The sequence below is a fragment of the Ambystoma mexicanum genome, chromosome 3q, assembly GCF_040938575.1.
Source record: "Ambystoma mexicanum isolate Mex_15411 chromosome 3q, UKY_AmexF1_1, whole genome shotgun sequence".
In the NCBI taxonomy this organism is placed as follows: domain Eukaryota; kingdom Metazoa; phylum Chordata; class Amphibia; order Caudata; family Ambystomatidae; genus Ambystoma; species Ambystoma mexicanum.
This window is the reverse complement of record NC_090926.1, coordinates 283242147-283261872: the sequence shown is the minus strand read 5'-3', so window position 1 is coordinate 283261872 and position 19726 is coordinate 283242147. Positions and strand designations below refer to the sequence as shown.

At 43.1% G+C, this 19726-nt stretch overlaps 1 protein-coding gene across 2 annotated transcripts in view; it reads left to right on the top strand.

Moving 5' to 3' along the window:
- Positions 1 to 19726, top strand: part of IKZF4 (IKAROS family zinc finger 4) — a 331612-nt gene that overhangs the window by 26395 nt on the left and 285491 nt on the right. For both annotated transcript variants that reach the window (XM_069653774.1, XM_069653775.1), the window contains exon 2: positions 15516 to 15712. In XM_069653774.1, coding sequence (XP_069509875.1) covers positions 15643 to 15712 — 70 coding nt within the window. In that variant the 5' untranslated portion in view covers positions 15516 to 15642. The remainder of the gene's footprint in view (positions 1 to 15515; positions 15713 to 19726) is intronic.

The following is a 19726-nucleotide window of genomic DNA, read 5'->3' as shown; positions in this document are numbered from 1 at the left end:
GAAAAGGGAGAATTCCTTTGAGAAGAAAGAGCTGAAAGTGGGACTTGTTGGCAATGTAGATGTGTATGTATGTATGTATGTTTGTTTATTATTATGCGTGCCAGACCCGAGGATATCGGGGCGCAAGTGATAAGAATGCATTCAGTTTAGTTACAGAGGTTGCGGAACATAATTAAGCAAGTGTACCTCAGGGTTACAGTAATTGAGGAACAGAGCAAGTAGAGTGGACATGCACATATTGACATCCGATCATAAAAGGCAAACAGAATAGGTAACTATCGTGACTGTGGTCTAGCATGTAATATAAGATATAAAAATATAGACGTGCAAACATATATTTATACATGAGGAGGATGTATAGGATGGGCATATTACTTGTCCTTCTCTATGAGCCAATTGATGAGGTTCTGCCTGAATTTGGCGAAAGCTTGGTCTGATTTTAGTGTGTGTGGCAATGAGTTCCACAGTTGTGCTGACCAAACTGGGAAGCTGGAGCCTCCAATGGTAGCTAATTTAAAGCGTGGCACTAGAAGACCATTGGAATTGACTATTCTTGAGGGTCTGAGGTCTTTCTGGTGAATCCTTCAGTTCGTTAGCAAGGGGATTTATTATTTAGGCATTTATGAATGAGGGAAGCAGTTTGTAGGTTAATCTTATCTTGAGTGGATCGCTTTTATGTTTCCTTATTTTGGATATGTGTTCTTTTCTTGGAATGCTTAGGGCTGCTCTAAGCACATTATTTTGGAGTACCTGTATTTTATTGATAATGTATTTATTCGCCCCAATGTATAGGGCATTACAATAATCAAGTTTTGATGAAATGAGGCCTCTAGATAAGATCAGGCAGCTGTTAGCCGATAGCAATTGTTTTCCAGCTCTAATTTGTATGTGTATGTTGTGGAAGAGGCCAGGGAGTTTACCTGTTCGGTAAAAGATGTTTTTTACTTCTTTGGCGACATTGATGATGTTCCCGTCAATGATGAAAGAAGAGTAGTCGGGGCTAACGTGAAATGTGGTGCCCAGGAGGATGGGCTCTGTTTGTCATCGTTCAGAAATAGGCCGTGATTGGCCATCCATGCCTGAACGATGCTGTAGACTGTTCACTATAGCCAGATCCTCCTCATAATCCCCAGTGAGTGGTAAGAGGATCTGGGTATCATCTGCATAATTTGTGTAGGCGGTGCCCAGATGGTCAAGATTATCGAAGAGGGGCTTGGTGACGATAATATATAGAGTTGGAGAGACGCATGATCCCTGGGGCACTCCGCAAGTGATAGGTATAGGGTCTGCTGCTGCCGAAGGAGAGAAGACCCTCATAGTCCTATCACTGAGGAATGACTGTATCCATACTATAGCTTCTTTCGAGAAGTGGGCTGCTGAGTCCAGGTGACTACATAAGACTTTGTGGTCCAAGAGGTCAAGAAGGAGTAGAAATGCTAATTTTCCCTTATCTCAAAGTGTGTATTTGGGCTTTCAGGTCAATAAGTGCTGTTTCAGTGCCATGTTGTGGCCGGAAACCAGATTGGCGTGAGCCTCGCAGTAGGTTAAGCTCTAGGAAGTTTTGGATTTGGATGTAGGCTACATTATCTAAAATCTTTAATAGGCGTGGCATTGTGGGTATGTTAGGGTCTAAAGGTGGTTTTTTCCGGAAGTGGGAGTACCCATGATTCTTTTAGATTGCTAGGGATGGTGCCAGAAGTGAAGGAGGCGTTGATGAGTTTAGTGATGAAAGGATCTAGGTCCTTGATTCGTTGAGCTGGGCATTGGTCACCTTTGCAGTTAGAAGGTTTGAGAGCAAGGATAACTTTCTCAACCTCAATAATTGAGACTTTCGAGAAGTTAAATTGGTTATAGTCTTTAGTCTTGGGCAGAGGTATTTGATTGGAGGGAGTCTGAGCAGTTAGTAGGGCTTTCTTTGGAGCTATTTTATTTTGAAGGTTGGTGACTTGTTGACCAATGCATGCTGGATGTCGGAGCACCATGTTTTATCTTTGAAAGAATCATCTTGTGCTATGATGGGAGTTTCTAATTCTTTTAGAATGGTAAAGAGCTCCTTCATACTAGAGTTGGCTTGTGTGATTCTGTCATTGTAGGTTTCCCGTCTGGCCACAAGGATATCCTTCTTGTATTGAGTTGAGAAATTAATTAGGTTCGTTTTGTTTTCTGCTGTGGGATGTAGTTTCCAAGCCATTTCACATTCTTTTCTGTTATCTTAGGTTTTTTAGGTGGGGTGTGAACCAAGAGTTGAGGTGATTTTTAGGTTTACTATTCCTAAGTTTTAGAGGGGCAATACTATCAAGAGCAATGGTCATAGCATTATTGTATTCTTCTAATAGTAGACTAGGATCAGAATTGTCCGGAAGAGAATTAAGTTTAGGTAAGATATGGGGCAGGAGTTTGTCTGCTGTAATGTTTTTCTTATTTCTGGTTAGTGTAGGGGGGGCGGGTGATGGTATTTGTGCAGTGGGTCTTTTAGTATCTAGTTTGAAGGTGGTGGTCGGTCCAAATTTGTGGCGAAATGGAGGAGATTGAGATGTTGCAATTGTGGTCGGCTACCCAATCGAGGGTTCTCCCTTTTAATATGAGTAGGTGTGTTCACTCTCTTTATGAAGCCAAGTTCCGTCAGGATATTGGCTACAGAGGTAGCCTGGTGGTCATTGATGTCATCAGATCCTAAGTTGAAGTCTCCTAGCAGTAGGGTTTGTGATGTATTTTTTAGATTTTCTGAGATGATAGAAATGTCTTTGTTAAAGGTACTGATAGGGCCTGGTGGTCTGTATAGAAGATGAATGTTTAAGGTTTGGGAGTTGGCAGTGGGTAGTTTGATAGACAGTGACTCACAAGATTTGAGATTGGATGTGGAGGTTATTCTCCTAGAGATATTAGTTTTTGCTATGATCGTTATTTCTCCGCCGCATGCTTCAGGTCTGTCTGCTCGAACGGGAACTGCTAGGGTCGGTGCAGGGCCTGCTGCTTCATGTAGCCAGGATTCTGTGATGGCAATGAAGTCCTAGTCATCTGCTAGGATAACCTCTGCTATTTCTGTTGCATTGGCAACTAGGGATCTAGCATTTATTAGGGCACCTTTGAGGTCTGGTCCTGACTGTGGTGGTTGGAGTGTGTTGAGGGAGGCATGTAGGTTAGTAATGGTCTTGCATCTTTTGGAAGATGTCTGGGAGTTGGGTGGAGAAATGGCCTTCGTTGGGTGATGTGGTTTGGGGCGAATATGGTCTAGGTTGGTATCATATCTAATGAGGGGTTCAAAGATTTTTGGCACTCGTGCAGAGTCTAAGGTTTCTCTGTGCTGTGTTGCAAGGATTCATCGGATGGGTAGCCCCATAGGTGTGCCTGCATTGTCTAAGGAAAGTATGGAAGACATGGTAATATGGGTGGTGGCACTGTTTACTATAATTGGTGGACTAGGATATAATAGGTAATACTATTTGTGTGTCCATGCACCCAAGATCAAATTTATATGTAGATAAATTATAAGCCACTATGGGTGCGATATGCTGTGGTAGTTGTGGCCAGTACGTAGAGTCTTGGGTGCATGGCCAAAGGCCATGCACCCAAGAACAAAGTTATAAGCACTGGAGTTATAAACCAATATGGGCTTTATATCCTGCACACACATACATTCAAATATCTATGGCCTTACACCCAATACTCTAGGCTCTGGCCACAACCACTGCAGCATATCACAGCTATAGATACACCTGTAGTATCAAACATCAATCAGGTGGTTGTTGGGTGGGCATAGAGTCTTGGGTGCATGGCTGAGGGCCATTCACCCAAGAACAAAGTTATAAGCACTGAAGTTATAAGGCGCCATGGGTTTTATATAGTGCGGTGGTTGTGGGCAGGATATAGAGGTTTGGGTGCATCGCTGCAGGCCGTAGGCCATACACCCAAGAGTGTAGACCCTGCCCACAACCACTGCAGCATATTCCATTCATACATCGCACCCATACAATCGATTATGTATCTGGTAGGTGTGGGCAGGGCCTAGAGTCCTGGGTGCAAATTGAGTACATGCTACAGTTAAAATGTTTCATTCTATGGGTGTGCTAATGATTTATAAGCGACCATGGGTGTAATATGCTGCAGTGGTTGTGGCCAGGGTCCAGAGTCTTGGGTGCATGGCCATAGGCTGTAGGCCATACTCCAAGACTCTAGGCCTGGCCACAACAACCGCAGCATATCACAGCAATGGATACACCTGTAGTATCGCTTATCGCTCAGATGGTTGTGGGGAGGGTGTACAGTCTTGAGTGCATGGCTGGAGGCCATGCACCCAAGAACAAACTTATAAACACTGGGGTTATACGCCACTGTACACCCATACATTCAAATATCTATGGACATACACCCAAGACTCTAGGCCCTGGCCACAACCACTGCAGCATATTACACAGCCACAGTAGTGGCTGTGTATTACACGGCCGTGTAGTTATGGTTAAGTTGCTGTTTCCATAGGAAGAGCACTTTTTGGGTGGCTTATAACTCCGCTCCTCCTGGACATATCCTCACCAAACATTGCAGAAAAAGTGTATGGGCCACTCTGAATTCAATTCTGAAATCAATGACATTTGTGATGTCATCTTTGATGTCCTGGGTGTTAGCGTTAGCAGTGCACAGTGGTGCGGGCAGTTACGGTTGCTTAGCCTACCATAACTGGCGAATTTCAGGTTTTCTTTGGTTTTACTTCGAACCATAACGTCCCCTTAAAGTTTTTTTTTAGTGAATATATATATATATATATATATCTGTCAAAGGTTTCTGGCTTCAAAGGAAGGAGCAAGGGGAGAGCCCAATGCGGAAATGCGGAAGGCCAGAGTGAAAGGAAGGCGGGGGCAGGGGTCCTTATGGGGAGGATCTCAGTTATATAGGTGTTGAGGCTGAGATCCTTGGTGGTGCACCAGGACTGGATGGCAGATAGGCAGTCAGGAATGATAGAGGGTCACCAGGAAGTTTGAAAAAGAGCTGTATCATCAGCATAACACTGGAAGTTGGAGGAGATGAGGCGTGCAAGCTGAGCAAGGTAGATGTTAAACATCCAAGGTGAGAGGTTCGAACCCTGGCGTACACCACAGGGGGGAAAAAAGGTAGGAGAGGAGAAGGTGCCGAGGATGACTTGGGAAGAGCATTCAGTTGGGAAGGATGTCAGCCATTTCAGTGCTCGTTCCGAGATACCAAGGGTATCGTTGAGCCTTTGTTTTAGGATGGAATGGTTGACTGTGTCAAAGGCAGAGGAGTGATCGAGAGGGATGAGGACAGCTGGGGAGTTGGAGTCCAGAGATGCAAGCAGTTCTTCACAGATGTTCAGAAGAGCAGTTTCTGCGCCTCTGGATGTTCGGAACCCAGATTGATGGTCGTGGAGACCATCAGCAAGTTTGGTCTGTGAGTTGGGCAGGTAGGTTCTGCTGAAGGTTTTTTCAGGAGTGGGCGCATAAGGGAGTGCTTAAGGGACGAGGGGAAAGATCCAGTGACGAGAGTGATTGCAGAAATCAGCGAGTGCGGGGGTCCTGGATGTGCAAGGGGAAACCAGTTTGGAAGAGACCTTCATGGAGCAGACAACTCTGGTAACTTCCTCAGGTGTGACAGGGGAAGAGGAGGGAGAGGGGCCGATGGAGGCATGGGGGTGTGGGGTGGGTGGGTAGCAAGGGTGATCAGAATGTCCTGAGTTTTGGTGGTGAAGTGTGTGGCCAGTGTGTTGCACAGGGCCTTGGGAAGGAGGAGGAGACTGCAGAAGGGTTGGCTAGTTCCCTGCAGAGCTTATAAAGTTCAGCCGTGTTGTTAGATGCACCGGAAACCCGTGCCTGTATGTGGGCTCGTTTCGTGGCACAGATGGAGAGTCTGTATTGCCTTTGGAGCAGGCGGAAGGCCAGTTTGCCAGAGAATGAGCCTGAGGTTTGCCACTTTCGTTCTGCCGCCCCTGCACTTTCGTTTTCAGGGCTGCAAGTTTGAGGTTGTACCAGGTGTTACGCTTAGAGGCAAGTTTCAGGCGGATCATCATGACTGGGGCAAGAATGTCAAGAGTATTGGTGATGGACAGGTGGAGGATGCTGAGCGCAGAGTCAGAGGTAGGGGGGTCAGGGGGATGAAGGTGGAAGCGAAGGCAGTGGCTGACACTCGTTTCATCGGGCGGATGTTAGTGAGTGAGGTTGGCGGGGCTTTTGGGGGTGCGCTCAGAGGACCAGAGGGATCCAGGTGAGAGAATAGGACAGTATGCAAACCAGGCTTTTAAAGGAAGAGTAGAGCTGAGTGGGTAAGATGGGAGCAGGAACCCACTCAGGAAGATTAGGGCAACCCCCCGCCACCACCCACCCCTGCTAGTGAGGTTGAGGTTTGGCGATGATCTTGAAGCCGTCTGGGAGGATGGAGTCAGAAGCAGTGATTGAGCTGGCATCGAGCCATGTCTCGAGAATGTTGAGGTCAATGTCTTCAAGAAGGAGGCAGATGTCAGCAGAGTGTGTGTTTGGCTGAGTGGGAATGGAGGTGGGCTCTGCCTTTGAACCTTTTCTGAGGAGGGGCACAAGGGGGAGGGTGCGGGAGTGGGAGAAAGACACACACAGACACACCCTCCGGTCAAAGAGAAGGAGGTTGGGTTGAGGACCCTGAACCAGGATAGTGCCTGTGTGATAGACATTAACGAAGCAGGGTGAGGCCAGGCCGGCCAGGATGACTTCCCACTTGGTGCCTCCGTTAATGGTAGAGCATGTGGAAGGAGAGAGAGTGGAGATGAGATTTGGGGAGGCGGTGGGGGTTACATATGTCTGGAGAGGGGACACAGAAGATATCATCAGTGAAAACCTCTCTGGAGGAAGCGCTGACAAAGGTGTCTGCGATGGGAAGTCCTGGGTTTACACGCAAGATGCCTTTTTTGTGCTTTTTCTGACAGAACTTCGTGAGTGAGGGGGGGGATAGGTGATAGTGTAGCAGTTAGAGAAGATGGGTGAGATGGAAAGAGACATGGGGGTGGCAGAGGTTAGTAATGGAATGCAAGAGGAGTGGCTGCACAGCACAGTTCTAGCTAAACTCCGCAGGTGGCCTAGTAGAGGTAGTCACAGAGGCATAAATGCAATCCAGAAAGGAATAGAAATTCAAGAGACAAGAGGTGCACAGATGTGCGAGAGGTGCACAGATGTAGAAAGTACACACATCGTAAATGCGATTTATTTATTTACTTCTTTGAAAAATGAGGCACAAATGCAGTGAGAGGAAATGTAGGTTAGTAGAGGCAAGGAAGGCCGAGAACATATGCACAGGAAAAAGGTACAGATTGATTGGTGGATGCAGCTAGTTCACTACTCTTCACGCTCTATACTTCAGCTCTTGGCGCCCTGATCTCCTCTTACAGCTTCACCTATCATCTCTTCACTGACGACACTCGGATATTCTCATTTCCTTCCTTATCCGATGAGCTGTTGTCAAAATTTCAAACTATCTCTCCACCATCAAATACTGGATGGCATCTCACTCGCTCCTGCTCAGCTCCACTCACTAAGACTGAAGTTCTCTACTACTAAGCCAAAAAAGCTATTGCTTCCTCTCCGGACTATCTTCCTTACTCTGCTTCCGCTTGTAATCTTGGTGACCTCTTCGACCCATCACACTTAACGCTCTTCATCTCTAAATCTGCCACTGCAGCCAGACTCCACCTCCTCAGAAAAATCTGTCCTGCTTGCTTTCAATACTGCTAATCGGCTAATCTCCTCCTAGTCCTTTCTAGATCACACTACTCTGTGCCAGTCTCCCATGGCCTTCCCACTATGCTGCTACACCTCTGGATAAAGTCCTCAACTTCGCTGTCCGCACGCTTTTCAACCTTTCTCGCTGTACGTCTAGCCCCTCCGCCTGTTGCCAGATTGGCTTGCTATCTGTGAAACAAAGGGCTAAGTACAAACCTCTTCTCATCTTCAAAAAACTATCAATGTGATCTCCCCACCCTACCTATATCCTCATCAGTCTCTACCCTCCTATTGCTCGTTAAGATCATCCTCCGCTCACACACTTGCAACCATTCGAGCCCCCTGTGCTCCCTCTCGTTTCCGTGCTCTCTCCTCGCTCCCCTACTCTGGAATGCTCTTCCCCCTCAGTACTACTCTAACTCAACCACTCATTAAATCCAACCTTAAAGCTCTCATTCTTTCTGAATAACCTGTTTCCTAGCACTCGGCCCTACTGCATCACCCTGTTTTTCTCTCTTCCTACCTTTCATGGGCAACCTTGCAGTACTTTTTCCGACAGCCCTTCATCCTTAATTCAGCACTTTCTCCACCATCCCGTTCCTATGTCATTCTGTCTTGTCCCTGTTTTGTTTCCACCTTCCCCTGCAGCATTTGGTCTTCAAGTCATGTTCTCTCACCCCATTATAAAGGTCCCATTTTCTTTGTTCTGTTATCAATGGTAAATTCTGTAAGCGTTTTTGTGCCAAAGATGAGGTGTGCGGCCGTGTGTAGGACACTTCTCAGGGGCACAAGGATGGCCGATAGCAGCTGCTCTGCATCCGTACGCCAAAGTAACAGTGAGAGCAGCATCATATGCCTGATCTTCAGTAGATGCAAACATTATTTCTCAGTGCCAGACAGTCCATCCTTGTGTCATGGCTGGCCGTCGCAACTAGCATGCTGTCCATGGATTTTGCGGCCAATAAGGTATTCTGGGCTTGTGGACCAGTTCTGCGCCCCAATGTCAATGTGTCCTTCAGGTCGGCGGGTTTCATCAGGGTGCCGGGAGCACCATTCCCACATTGTGGAATGGGTAGAATTGGAGTCATCAATAATAGCTGCAAATAGGAATTGTGTCCTACCATGAAGTTGGGGACAGATGGGGAAGAGTAGCAAGAGACTTGCGGAATTTTGCAGGGAAAAATGTCTGCCAACATTTCAGTTTGTTCCCTATTGATGATGCGCAAATTGTGAAATAGTTGTTGATTTGATGTTGAATCATGGCTGAGTCGTTGTGTATTCCCTCCTTGCGCCATTGGCTAGTGCTTGGTAAATAAGCTGCAGGTGTCTGGGTAGCAGTTCATCCTAACGCTTCAGCAGCTCTGGGATTTGGCAGTTCCTCAGCAGTGGATACCTGCTTTCCTGGCTTCACAATCATGTCTGATTTTTTTTGTATGTGTTTTTAATCATTGTGGTCCATTTCTAACCAGTACCCTGTTCTTCCGCCTTGTGCTTTCTAGAGCCAGCACAGTGGCTTTGGGAAAGGATGTCCTTGGACATAAATGGAGCAATTTAAACTGTAGCTTCCAGATCCTGACAATCTAGAACTTCGAAAGTGTCCTCTCGAAGATATGTTGCCCGAGACCCTCTTTGCTGCAGACTCTTTAGAATCCATTTGTGAAGCATCCTACAAACTTGTCTCACTACACGCTCTGGTCAGCGGATGGCAGGAGCCAGAAACCGAGCTTCTATATTTGGAAGCAATCTTCTTGACACTAAAACTTTATCCCAGTCTTTTTCCAAAGGAATTCATTCTTGAAGCACACCATATCGTCCTGTTGGGCCTCATTAAAAAAATAAGCAAGTTGTTTTGCTGTGCTTTGTGAAAATAGGCCATTATATACAACATTTGCCCGTTTGTAGTCCACCAAGGGGACACCGAACTGGAGACGGCCAGCTTCCTGTATGCTAAGCTAAACTAGCACACTTTTTAAAATAACCTTTTGGTTTCAATCTTGCAGTACAAGCCTTTCTAATATGTTTCAATACCGTTTTGTTTTTTTCTGATGTGGTTGTTTTTAGAAAGAAAAAGGCAGAACAAATATTCTTTTTTATTTATTTTTTAAATCAGCATTTATGTTAGAAAAAAGGTGGTGAAATGTATCTACCTATCTTTCATTTAAAACTGTGAACCTTGAAAAATCAATAACTAAGGGTAGAGACGCTCAGAACGTTTACAGTCTCCCTGATACTTGCTGTAATCTGGTCACGAGGAAAGTACAACTAACTTGTATACAACGTGTCCCATCGACAAGCATGCACATTCCTTATACCAATTGGGTTGTATTTTAAATCGAAGTGATGTAACAAAACCTATTTATTTAATTATTTAGTTCGGCAAATCATGTCGGCTTGTGGCCACTTCAGAGCACTTGTCTTTTAGATGGAAACCATAGATGTGGGTGTTGGTGTAATGGTGATTGTTTAATTGAGTGATGGTTCTGTCGCAGGAGTTTGAAGGGGAGTTCGACCAGCAAAGCATCCTCCGTTGGTAGTGTCAGTAACTCAGCAGATGTCTGTCCATATGTATCTATCGTAATAGCAGAAGGGGGCAACAAACTGATTCAGGGCTTGAAAATGAGTTCTACATCTGTGGAACAGTGTGAAAGATACTAGGCCATGAATAGGAGATCACAGGATAGCTGGTGAGTCTACTTCTAGAATGTGTGCAGATGGAGCAGAACGAAAAAGAGATTTTAAATATGCTCTCTGTAAAGTTATCCGGACCACCTGCAGTTTCTGGTACATCTTGTTTTCTCACCCCATTCAGTCCAAGTTCTCTTCTAATGAAATGTGCTGCCTTCTGTACTATAAATTCCTTTTTTACAATATGTCTGTTTTATGCGCCTGTAACCTCAAATTGAACATGTTCAGATTCTGGAACCTCTCTTAAAGGACATGTGCACTTCATGCACTCCTTGGGCTGCCCCATCTGACTTTATACTTCTGCAGCTAGACCTCCGGGACTTGTTGCAACGTTCAGGTTTTGTCCTCCAAAACTGGACATAGCACTCCAAATATGGCCAATAGAAATGGATACAATACTCCCAAGTGTGGCCTTCAGAAGTAGATGCAATACTGTAAATATAGTTTTTTTTTTAATTCGTGATAGAATGGTTGCTCAGACGTTTAGTTCAAGTATTGGGGAGAGGAGTATTTCTGATCATGCACTCATAGATCTGAAAATCAATTTACATGGTTTTCATAAAAAGAATATGAGATGGAGAATGCAAGCTAATTCACTTAATGACCCTCTAGTTAATGTGGGATTGGATTCATTTATTCAAAAATACTTTGAGGAAAATAAGGGATCTGCTGACATTAAGATTGTGTGGGATTGCTTTAAAGCGGTTTTACGGGGTGAATTGATTTGTAGAACTTCCCATGCTAAAAAGAAAAATAAAGTAAGGATTGAAAAATTAGAGAAGGAGATTGTGGGTTTGCAAAGGAATTTTGCACAAGTAGGGAAGGTTTGCATGAAACATAAATTGGAAGAGGAGTTAAAGATACTTTTGCATTCACAAGCAGGGAAGAGTATATTTTATACGAAGCAGCGCTTTTGGGAATTTGGGGATAAAAATGGTAGACTTCTGGCAAATAAACTTAATGGTCTGATGGTGGACAAGTGTATTCCATCTTTTGAAAATGATAGAGGTGAGGTATTTCATAGGAGTGAAGATATTTGTGAAGAGTTTAGATTGTTTTATAAGGAGTTGTATAAGGAACACCCTTCTGAAACGGACTTGCAGTCTTTTTTTGATAAAGTTCACCTTTTAAGACTAAGAGATGACACAAAATTGATTCTAGAGTCTGCGATTAATGTGGCTGAGGTTACTGCTGCAATATTTTATAAAAAAGTGTTGAGCAAATATTGCCTATTTTATGTGTCCTCTTTAATGGATTTTTAAAGTCAGGAAGGGTATGCGATTCAATGACAGATGCGATGATTACTGTCATTCTTAAACCTGATCGAGATCACAGGAAGTGCAGTAATTAAAGACCTATTTCGCTGTTGTATGTGGATTTCAAGATATTTACAAAAATGTGGGCAAATAGGCTTATGGTTAATATGGGGGATCTAGTGGATGAGTCAAGTGGGTTTTATCCTGGGCAGATATGGATATGATAATATCAGGACTGTTTTAGATGTCATTGGATTACATCATAATAAAAAAATCGAAAGGGATAATTGGGTTTTTTGATGCGGAGAAAGCATTTGATCGAGTTAATTGGAGGTTTTTGGAATGCACTTTATTAAAAATGGGATTTGGACCAACCTTTATGACAATGATTAAGTGTATTCATTATGTGGTTAAAGCAAGGGTGACTATAAATGGTTTAATATCAGAGTCTTTCTCTTTATCCCAGGGCACGAGGCAAGGGTGCCCTTTATCGTCTTTTTTGTTTGATTTACCACTTGAGCCTTTGGCGGCTTATATTGGGCAATGTGGAGAAATTAAAGGTTTGTGTGTTGGAGGTGTAAGTTAAAGTATTGTCTTATGCAGATGATATGCTGGTCCTGTTGTCTAATCCTGAACAATGTGGATTGGTTCTGAAACAGATGTTTGAAGAAGTGGGTGAGATTTCGGGCCATAAAATAAACTGGGAAAAGACTGAGATATTCCCGTTTCTAATGAGTGCAGTAAAGATATTTTGAAGGTATGGAAATGCAAATGGTCCCCTGAGTATGTTAAATATCTTGGTGTGTATATCATTGGTGATTTCAGGAAAATTATGCGATATAATATTGATAAACTAGTAGATAAAATTATATATCCAATAAGACGATGGGAAAGACTTAATTTATCATTATGGGCAAAGATAAATGCGATAAAGATGATTTTATTACCAAAAGTGTTATATATTCCAGTCGATTCCATTATTGATTTCCAAAAAACAGATAATGCAAATTGAAAAGATTTTTCAATGTTTCTTGTGGTGGTTGGGTAAGAAGCCGCGGGTCCCTCGATTTAAGCTGATGCAAAGTGTGGATGAACGAGGTTTTGGATATCCTGACTTATAAATACTGTAAGGCGTTCCTGCTCAAGAAGGGTACTTATTATACGAATGATGACTTCACAGGTGCTATATGGCTACTCATGGAGAGAGGGGTTTGCAGTCCGTATCGTTTAAATAGCCTTCATACCATGGGCAATATGTCGGCTAATAGATAGATAGAAGCTGAAGTCTATAGTGGCAACCAGGCAAACCTTGCAGGGATGGTTTGGAGAGAATAGCCAGTCGTATGGTTTTAGTGAAGATGCTTCTCTTTGGCACAATGAGGTTTTACAATTAAACAATAGATGTTTGATTTGGCAAAATTGGGTATGGAAGGGGGTTTTGACAATAGGTGATATATTGGATGGTGGTGATCTTTTGGCATTTGGGGACATACAGAGGAAATATGGGTTGCATGAAAAAGAGAGACAAAAATATGAAGACCTGAGCTCCCTATCTTGGGAAAAGGATGATTGGCAATTCATTGGGAATCAAACCCGCACTGTCCATTGCTTACAGGACAGGAATATTCTGTGCGTACATATGACCTTTATACAATTGGAAGATAAACATGTTGCGGCGTGGGATAAATTGAGAATGGTGTGGTTGGATGATGTAAATATGTATTTTACGGACAGGGAGTGAAGGATATTCTTGGGGTAAGTACCAATGTGGGTACGGATTTTAACTTGCGTCTGATTAGACAAAAGGTGGTGGGTAAGGTGTACTGGATACCAGTTAAAATGTATAAACTGGGGTCACAAACTGATGATCTATGTTGGGGATGTGGAAATGATGTTGCCACCCTTATGCATCTTCTATGGGATTGCTCTAGAGTTCGGACTTTCTGGACTTATGTGATTGATAGAATTTATTTAATTTTGGATGTAGCTTTACAGAGATCGGGTGGGAACATTATCTTATTTCTACATCGAGGTAGGTGTAGGCGTTCTTTGAAATATAGTGGTTGGATAAATAAGGCTTTATTGGTGGCCATAAGACTGATCCTTCAAGTTTGGAAAACTAGGAAGAAGCCTACAGTTGAAGATTGGTTAGTTGATTTGCGCACCTTATCGAATTTTGAAAAGTTCTCATTTAGAGTGAAAGACAAGGAAGAGGTGTACAATCTGTTTTGGGGTCCATTCAATGCCTTGTATGATTGACTATATAGGCTGCGGATTAGTATGAGGAGTGGGTAGAAATGGTGTGGGAAAAGGAAGAGGAAAGGAAAAGAGATAGGGAAGGGGAAAAGAAGAGGGGAAAGAATTGTTTGTTTTTTTTCTTCTCACTATTCTACTTTTTGCGGGATTTGGTTTGGTGTCTGTGTGTTGTGTTTGTGTGTATGTTCTATGTTAAATGTTTTTGACTGTTGTATTTTGCTCTTTTATTGTTTATGAAAATGTTCTTAGTATGTCGGAGGGATCATTTGATTATGCTGTTTGTTTATTAATATGTTCTTTAATTGAATAATTTTGATTTGTGTTCTCTGGTTCACTATTCCTTTCTGTATTTGATTCTTCTGTGATTTAATTTAATGACATACTAATAAAGAGATTTAAAAAAAAGAAATGGATACAATACTCCCAAGTGTGGCCTCATTGACGCAGCATTGGCAATACAACCCACATTCTTTTTGCTGGTTAAACCTCCACCCATGCGTTGCACTCTTCTTCTAACCTTAATGAAAGAGAGAGGTCAGAGGAGGGCTGCTAATTTCGATATGGTTCCCGCTGGCTCTGATCAGACGATGCCTGTGGTGTATTTGGTTATTGTTGAAAGCCTCCCTAAATTGTCGGGGCATGCATTTCTTGCATCCGCACATCGGAGTTCCTCGCTCCAGCTCGTTTAGGCTGCGCTTGTTGCTCCAGAGAGAAATGAGCAGCAGAATTTACCTGCAGGATATCAACATGGTCATTCAGCCAAGCCTATGGACGATAAAGATGGTTTGGTGAGCCAGGTTTGAAGGCCAGGATGAATATCATTGTATCCCTTTTGTATAGTCATTTGCATGACGGAGGTGCTTTGGTGGATCTGTTTGTATTTGAGTCCCAATATCGTTATAGAAATTATTTCTATGTTTGGTGATTTAATAGAGGTGAGTTGGCAGGTCTTTGGCTGGTTAAAAAATGTGTACCCTCCAGAAGCGATTGCTGCATGATAATACACTTTTGACTGGGAAGCAATAGTGTGCTTTGTGTATGTGGAGAACCTGCATCCATGCCAGTGTAAGTAAATTAGATTTGGCTAGCACCTTGACAGTTTTCGCCCAGTATTTAATAGGGAGTTGTGCCTGTATTTTTACTGTAAAAGCAATGGGTGCCCTGTTCAGGACTGAGGCGCAGAACTGTGTAGACTGCAGTACAGGACTAAGGTTATTTTTAGATTGACTATAGTGGCTCCTGTAGCACCACCGTAAAATGCCATCTGAGACATTCGTCAGTGTGAATGAATACTTGGTGTCACTGCTGCACCATTCTCTATTCACTCCAGGGCCTTAATTAATACCACGCTTTGTCCGGAAACTCCTGCACCGTATCAATTGATGTGTGACAACATTCTTAAAATTGGATTTCCCTTTGACTGTGCCAGTGTAGACTAATTGTCCATGCACTGGCAAAAGCCGCTCGAAACCAAAGTCACTGCTTTACACTAAATGTCTCTTATGTTTTTTAAAAACCAGTGTCCTAATTGATTCCATTTTTTGTCGGTGGGCAAGATGATTCTTCGTTTGAAATGTTCACTGTCACATTGCATGATGGCTCCCACAGGATTGTGCTCTCTACTTAGGTGACTTCCCATGCACAAACCGTGGAAGCTGAAATATCGTAGAGGGCTGTAGTTCTGTGGCCATTATGACAGCGTTGAGGCCTGAGGTTCAGGGGCCCTGCACTTTCCTGAATGAATACCTGCTTCTATGTCTCTGTTCCAGCCACGCACACCGAAGATGGATATAGAAGACTGCAATGGACGTTCCTATATCTCCGGTAAGCCACTTCAATACTTTGAAATTGTTTGGTTTGTATTATCAATGTTGTTGTGGGTATAAGAAAATGGGGCGGGAATGTATATACTCCAGAATAGAGATCGCCCGCCTTTTACTGTCGACTTCTTCGGCCATCACCCTACCCAAGCAGCCCTTAAACAGAGAACTTTAATTCTGGATCAAGACGTAAACAGGAGGTGTGGGTTGGCATATTTTGAACCAATAATGTTCTTCTTTTTTGGTTCTGCGATTCCAATCAACAACTCAGAATAACATCATAATGTAAGAAGACAGCTAAACTATATTTTCCCTGACAGAACATCAGACATCTAGATGTTGCATTCTGTTCAGGTCAATGCGGTGGTGAAAGGAACAGATTTTCATCTTCTTTACTTCAAAAAATCTACTCTATAGTATAAGCAAATATCCCCATGGTGCTAAGCAGATCCTTGTTAATGGTGTGGTTGTGCTACTGTAATGTGGTCTACTGTGACCTCTTGAAAAACAATATTAACAACGTCTGAGAGTGCAGAATTGGGCGAAAGACTGGCCCTAAACATAAACTCGATAACATTTGCCCACCTTTTAAATGTTTTCTTTGGGATTAAATTCAAGAACTATGCACAGGGGATCAGGCTTCTTACATAAACTAGCCAGTTGCTGAACCCTGTCAGAAAATATTTCCCAACAATTCCAGGCAGCAGAATAGGCTTGAGAAAGGCCTGTGGATTATATGGCTAAAACGCAACCAGTGAGTAACTTTCTCCCTCCCTCACCCATTTCTTTCTCCCTCGCCCGTTTCTCCCCCTGCACCCTGCCCGGTCTTGCTCGCTCACTGCGGGGACCCCCCAGCCACTTGTCTCACTCCCTCACCTCTTGCAGTCCGATCACTCTGCATGGCGCTTCCCCTAGACTTTCTTTCAGTGTCTCAGCGCTTCTGGTTCTTGTATTCAGAGAAGTGGAACACACGATTTCTAGCATGTGCTTTCCCTGGGTTTTCTTAGTGTCAGTGCAGCTCGTGCTACCATGCACCCTTAACACTGCCTCTTCCTCAGGAATTGTCTTTGTTATTCCTGGTTCCTCTGTGTCATTCTTTCAATCCACTCTTGGTAGCATGTGCAAATTCCTGTATCTCAATACGGTTCAGCTCCACAGAGGTCTAGCAAGGCAGTGGTTCACTCCATGCTTTGACTCTGCAATATAATGTCTTGCATTGAATTCCTCCCAAACCAGCTCAATGTTTTCTTTTGTTTTTTGCCACTTCTTTTCCTTTGCTCCATGGAGCCACATTCCCCTCCCTCTGATCAAAGACTGGGAAAATAGACTTGCAGTATGGCTGTTTTGGTTTCTCTGATACCACAATGCACTGCATGCTTTTCAACAGGTATGTCAGTTTTCTCATGCTAAGTACTAAAAGGAAACTAAAAGCCTAACTAGATCAAGGCAGTGTATTGCTGGTCAATGGGTCAAATAGCAGAAATGACCCAGCATCATCAGGGGGAAAAAATCTGTTATCATTTGTGTGACGAAGGTACAGTGCCATTCAAAAATGACTTGGATTCTTCCTTTAGAATGTATGCTTTCTGAAGCTAATGAAAGTCGTATGGACCTTTTCTGTGCTGGATAAAAATACATTGGCAATATTTAGCTGTTGTAATGGTAATTATCACAGATTCACCCAGGTGACCCAATAACGGAGGCTAGCAGATGAAGATCCGTGTTTGAGGGTAGAAAATGGGATTATTTTTGTTTGAGATGGGGAATTTATGATCTAGAAAAGGACTGGATCCTCATTCAGGCTTGACCATAATTCAGAGCTGTGCTGGGCGGCTGATGCAATAGAATAATTTGCTATATCCAAATGCTTAAGAGATCTAAAGTTAATGCAGAAACGTTGACTATCTCTGCCCACAAGTAATCCACAGCAAAAAATGGCAGTTTAAGATTTCTTTTGTGCTCTCAATCTGACTTGACCATAGTAATAGCAAGGTCTTCAATAAATTGTGGCAACTGACAAGCAACATCGCTTTGCAGCCATACAGAATATTTGGTTTGTGGTTTTGTTTAAATTCTTTGTTGGTTAAAAATGTATTAACCTTCAAAAACAATGTAATAAGTAAACCTAAAACGAAAATATTACATCATTAGATAACTCATCAGTGGGCCCTCCATAGAGTTAAAAAAGGATAAACGAGAAATAAAAAAGGAAGAAAAGAATAATCATTTAATTCATACATGTTACTCATAACAAACCCCCGCTAATTGGCCTGCCCAATGTGTTTAGTCCCAGGTAATCTTCTAAGTTTAGGGATTTGAGAAAGCATGTGACTGATATTACAGTTGAGGTGATCCGTCTAGAAAGGCATTCTGCTCAGACTTAATCTCTCAAGCCTTACTCTATAGCTAATCAAAACTTTACCACATGTTTCCATCTCAATTCCTGTATTGCAACACTCTATTAAACAATGTCTACCAGTTTCTCTCTCCTCTGCCCCCATTGTAAAAGCGACAGTGCAGCTGATCAGCTTCCAACCGACGATATCTGATCAATATTTGCTTGGTCAGGCACAGATTCTTAGTGTCCTTGATTTTTCACTTCTTCTTGACTTCATCCCCAGAAATTATGAAGGGATAAGTTACTTTGTTGTAGATTTCATTTTTTTTGGTATGGGGTGAGGGATAGCACCCCACTTCTTTATGTTTCTGCCCCCCACGACCACCACAGTGAAGCCTTCTATGAAGTAGCTTACCACTTTGTATTTTATAGGGATAAAACCATGGTAGACAATTCTCAGTATATGCCTTCAGAAATCCATTATAATTGGCTCCTCTGATGTGGGGTGGGTAGATATGTATAGCAGTGTGGTGTGAGATGACTCCACCCCAACTTCCACACTAGCACTCAAGTGTCACGCCTTTCGGCATGGCATTAGCAATCCACAACAGCACATGTGCCATTTACGCTTAAGCTGATGCTTCAAATGTTCTACTTATTTTGAGGTTGTGGTGCACTGTTTGACTGAAAATTTTTGAGTCCTTACTGTGACTAGTTTGGTTGTGGTCAAGAAATCTAATGGAAATGTGACCCTGGAATGAAAGGACTCAAAGTTGCTTCATGATATGATATGATATGATAGGTTATTTATAACGCGCTTAATACCCAGAGATTTCCAAGCGCGGACCCGTGGATCGAAACCATGTTGCTCCGTGTCGTCTTACTTCTAAGGCGGGCACATAGCCACTGAGCTATCCTCCCGAGGCATTATTTTTTTCAAGGGCTGTGATAGAGGAAGAAGCTGAATAGCCTACAGCACTTGCTGCGCAATGTGTATAAGACTGGATGTTCTTTTAGGGCCATTCATCTGTGGGGGATGTTGCAGAAGTATTTAGTTATAGACAAGTTTGTTGTGTTTGTTGAAGAGAAGCTTTTAAAACAGTGGATTTCTCTGTAATAAAGGTAGAAAAGACATGCTCCCTCTGGTGGGCTTATGAACCCCTTCACCCGCAGCTCATTATCATGTTGCCTATAGTATTTAAGCACATTTTGAATATGTTGATATGTGTGGGGTTTCTCTGTGACATTTATCCACCCATAGGTTCGGCCTATGCCTTGAATGTAGGCTGAAAACACTCTTGGTAGCTAGTGAATTTTGTGGGGGTACATTGAGGCCTGAAGTTGATAAGGTGGAAACAAATGTATGCATACAGGACTCTGGACCTGTAGGAAGAGTGGTGGACGCATTGTCTACCCCACTTTGCTGCAAATGTTGTCTAGTTTCTGAACTTCTCCTGTCTTGACGTAGACCATGTATATTCATCCCTACCGAGTTTCCTATCCCCTACTTTGTTGTTCTCACTGGTGTTTTCCACTGGAAGTTGCAGCCTCTTCACACCTGGTCTTCAGAGCCCCATTGTGCTCCAGAATACAGGAGGGTAGGTGGCTTACTGGTTCAGCACAGGATTGTAGAGCTTTTCAGTCCCTGCTTGCATGCAAATAAGAGACCGGCATTTGTCT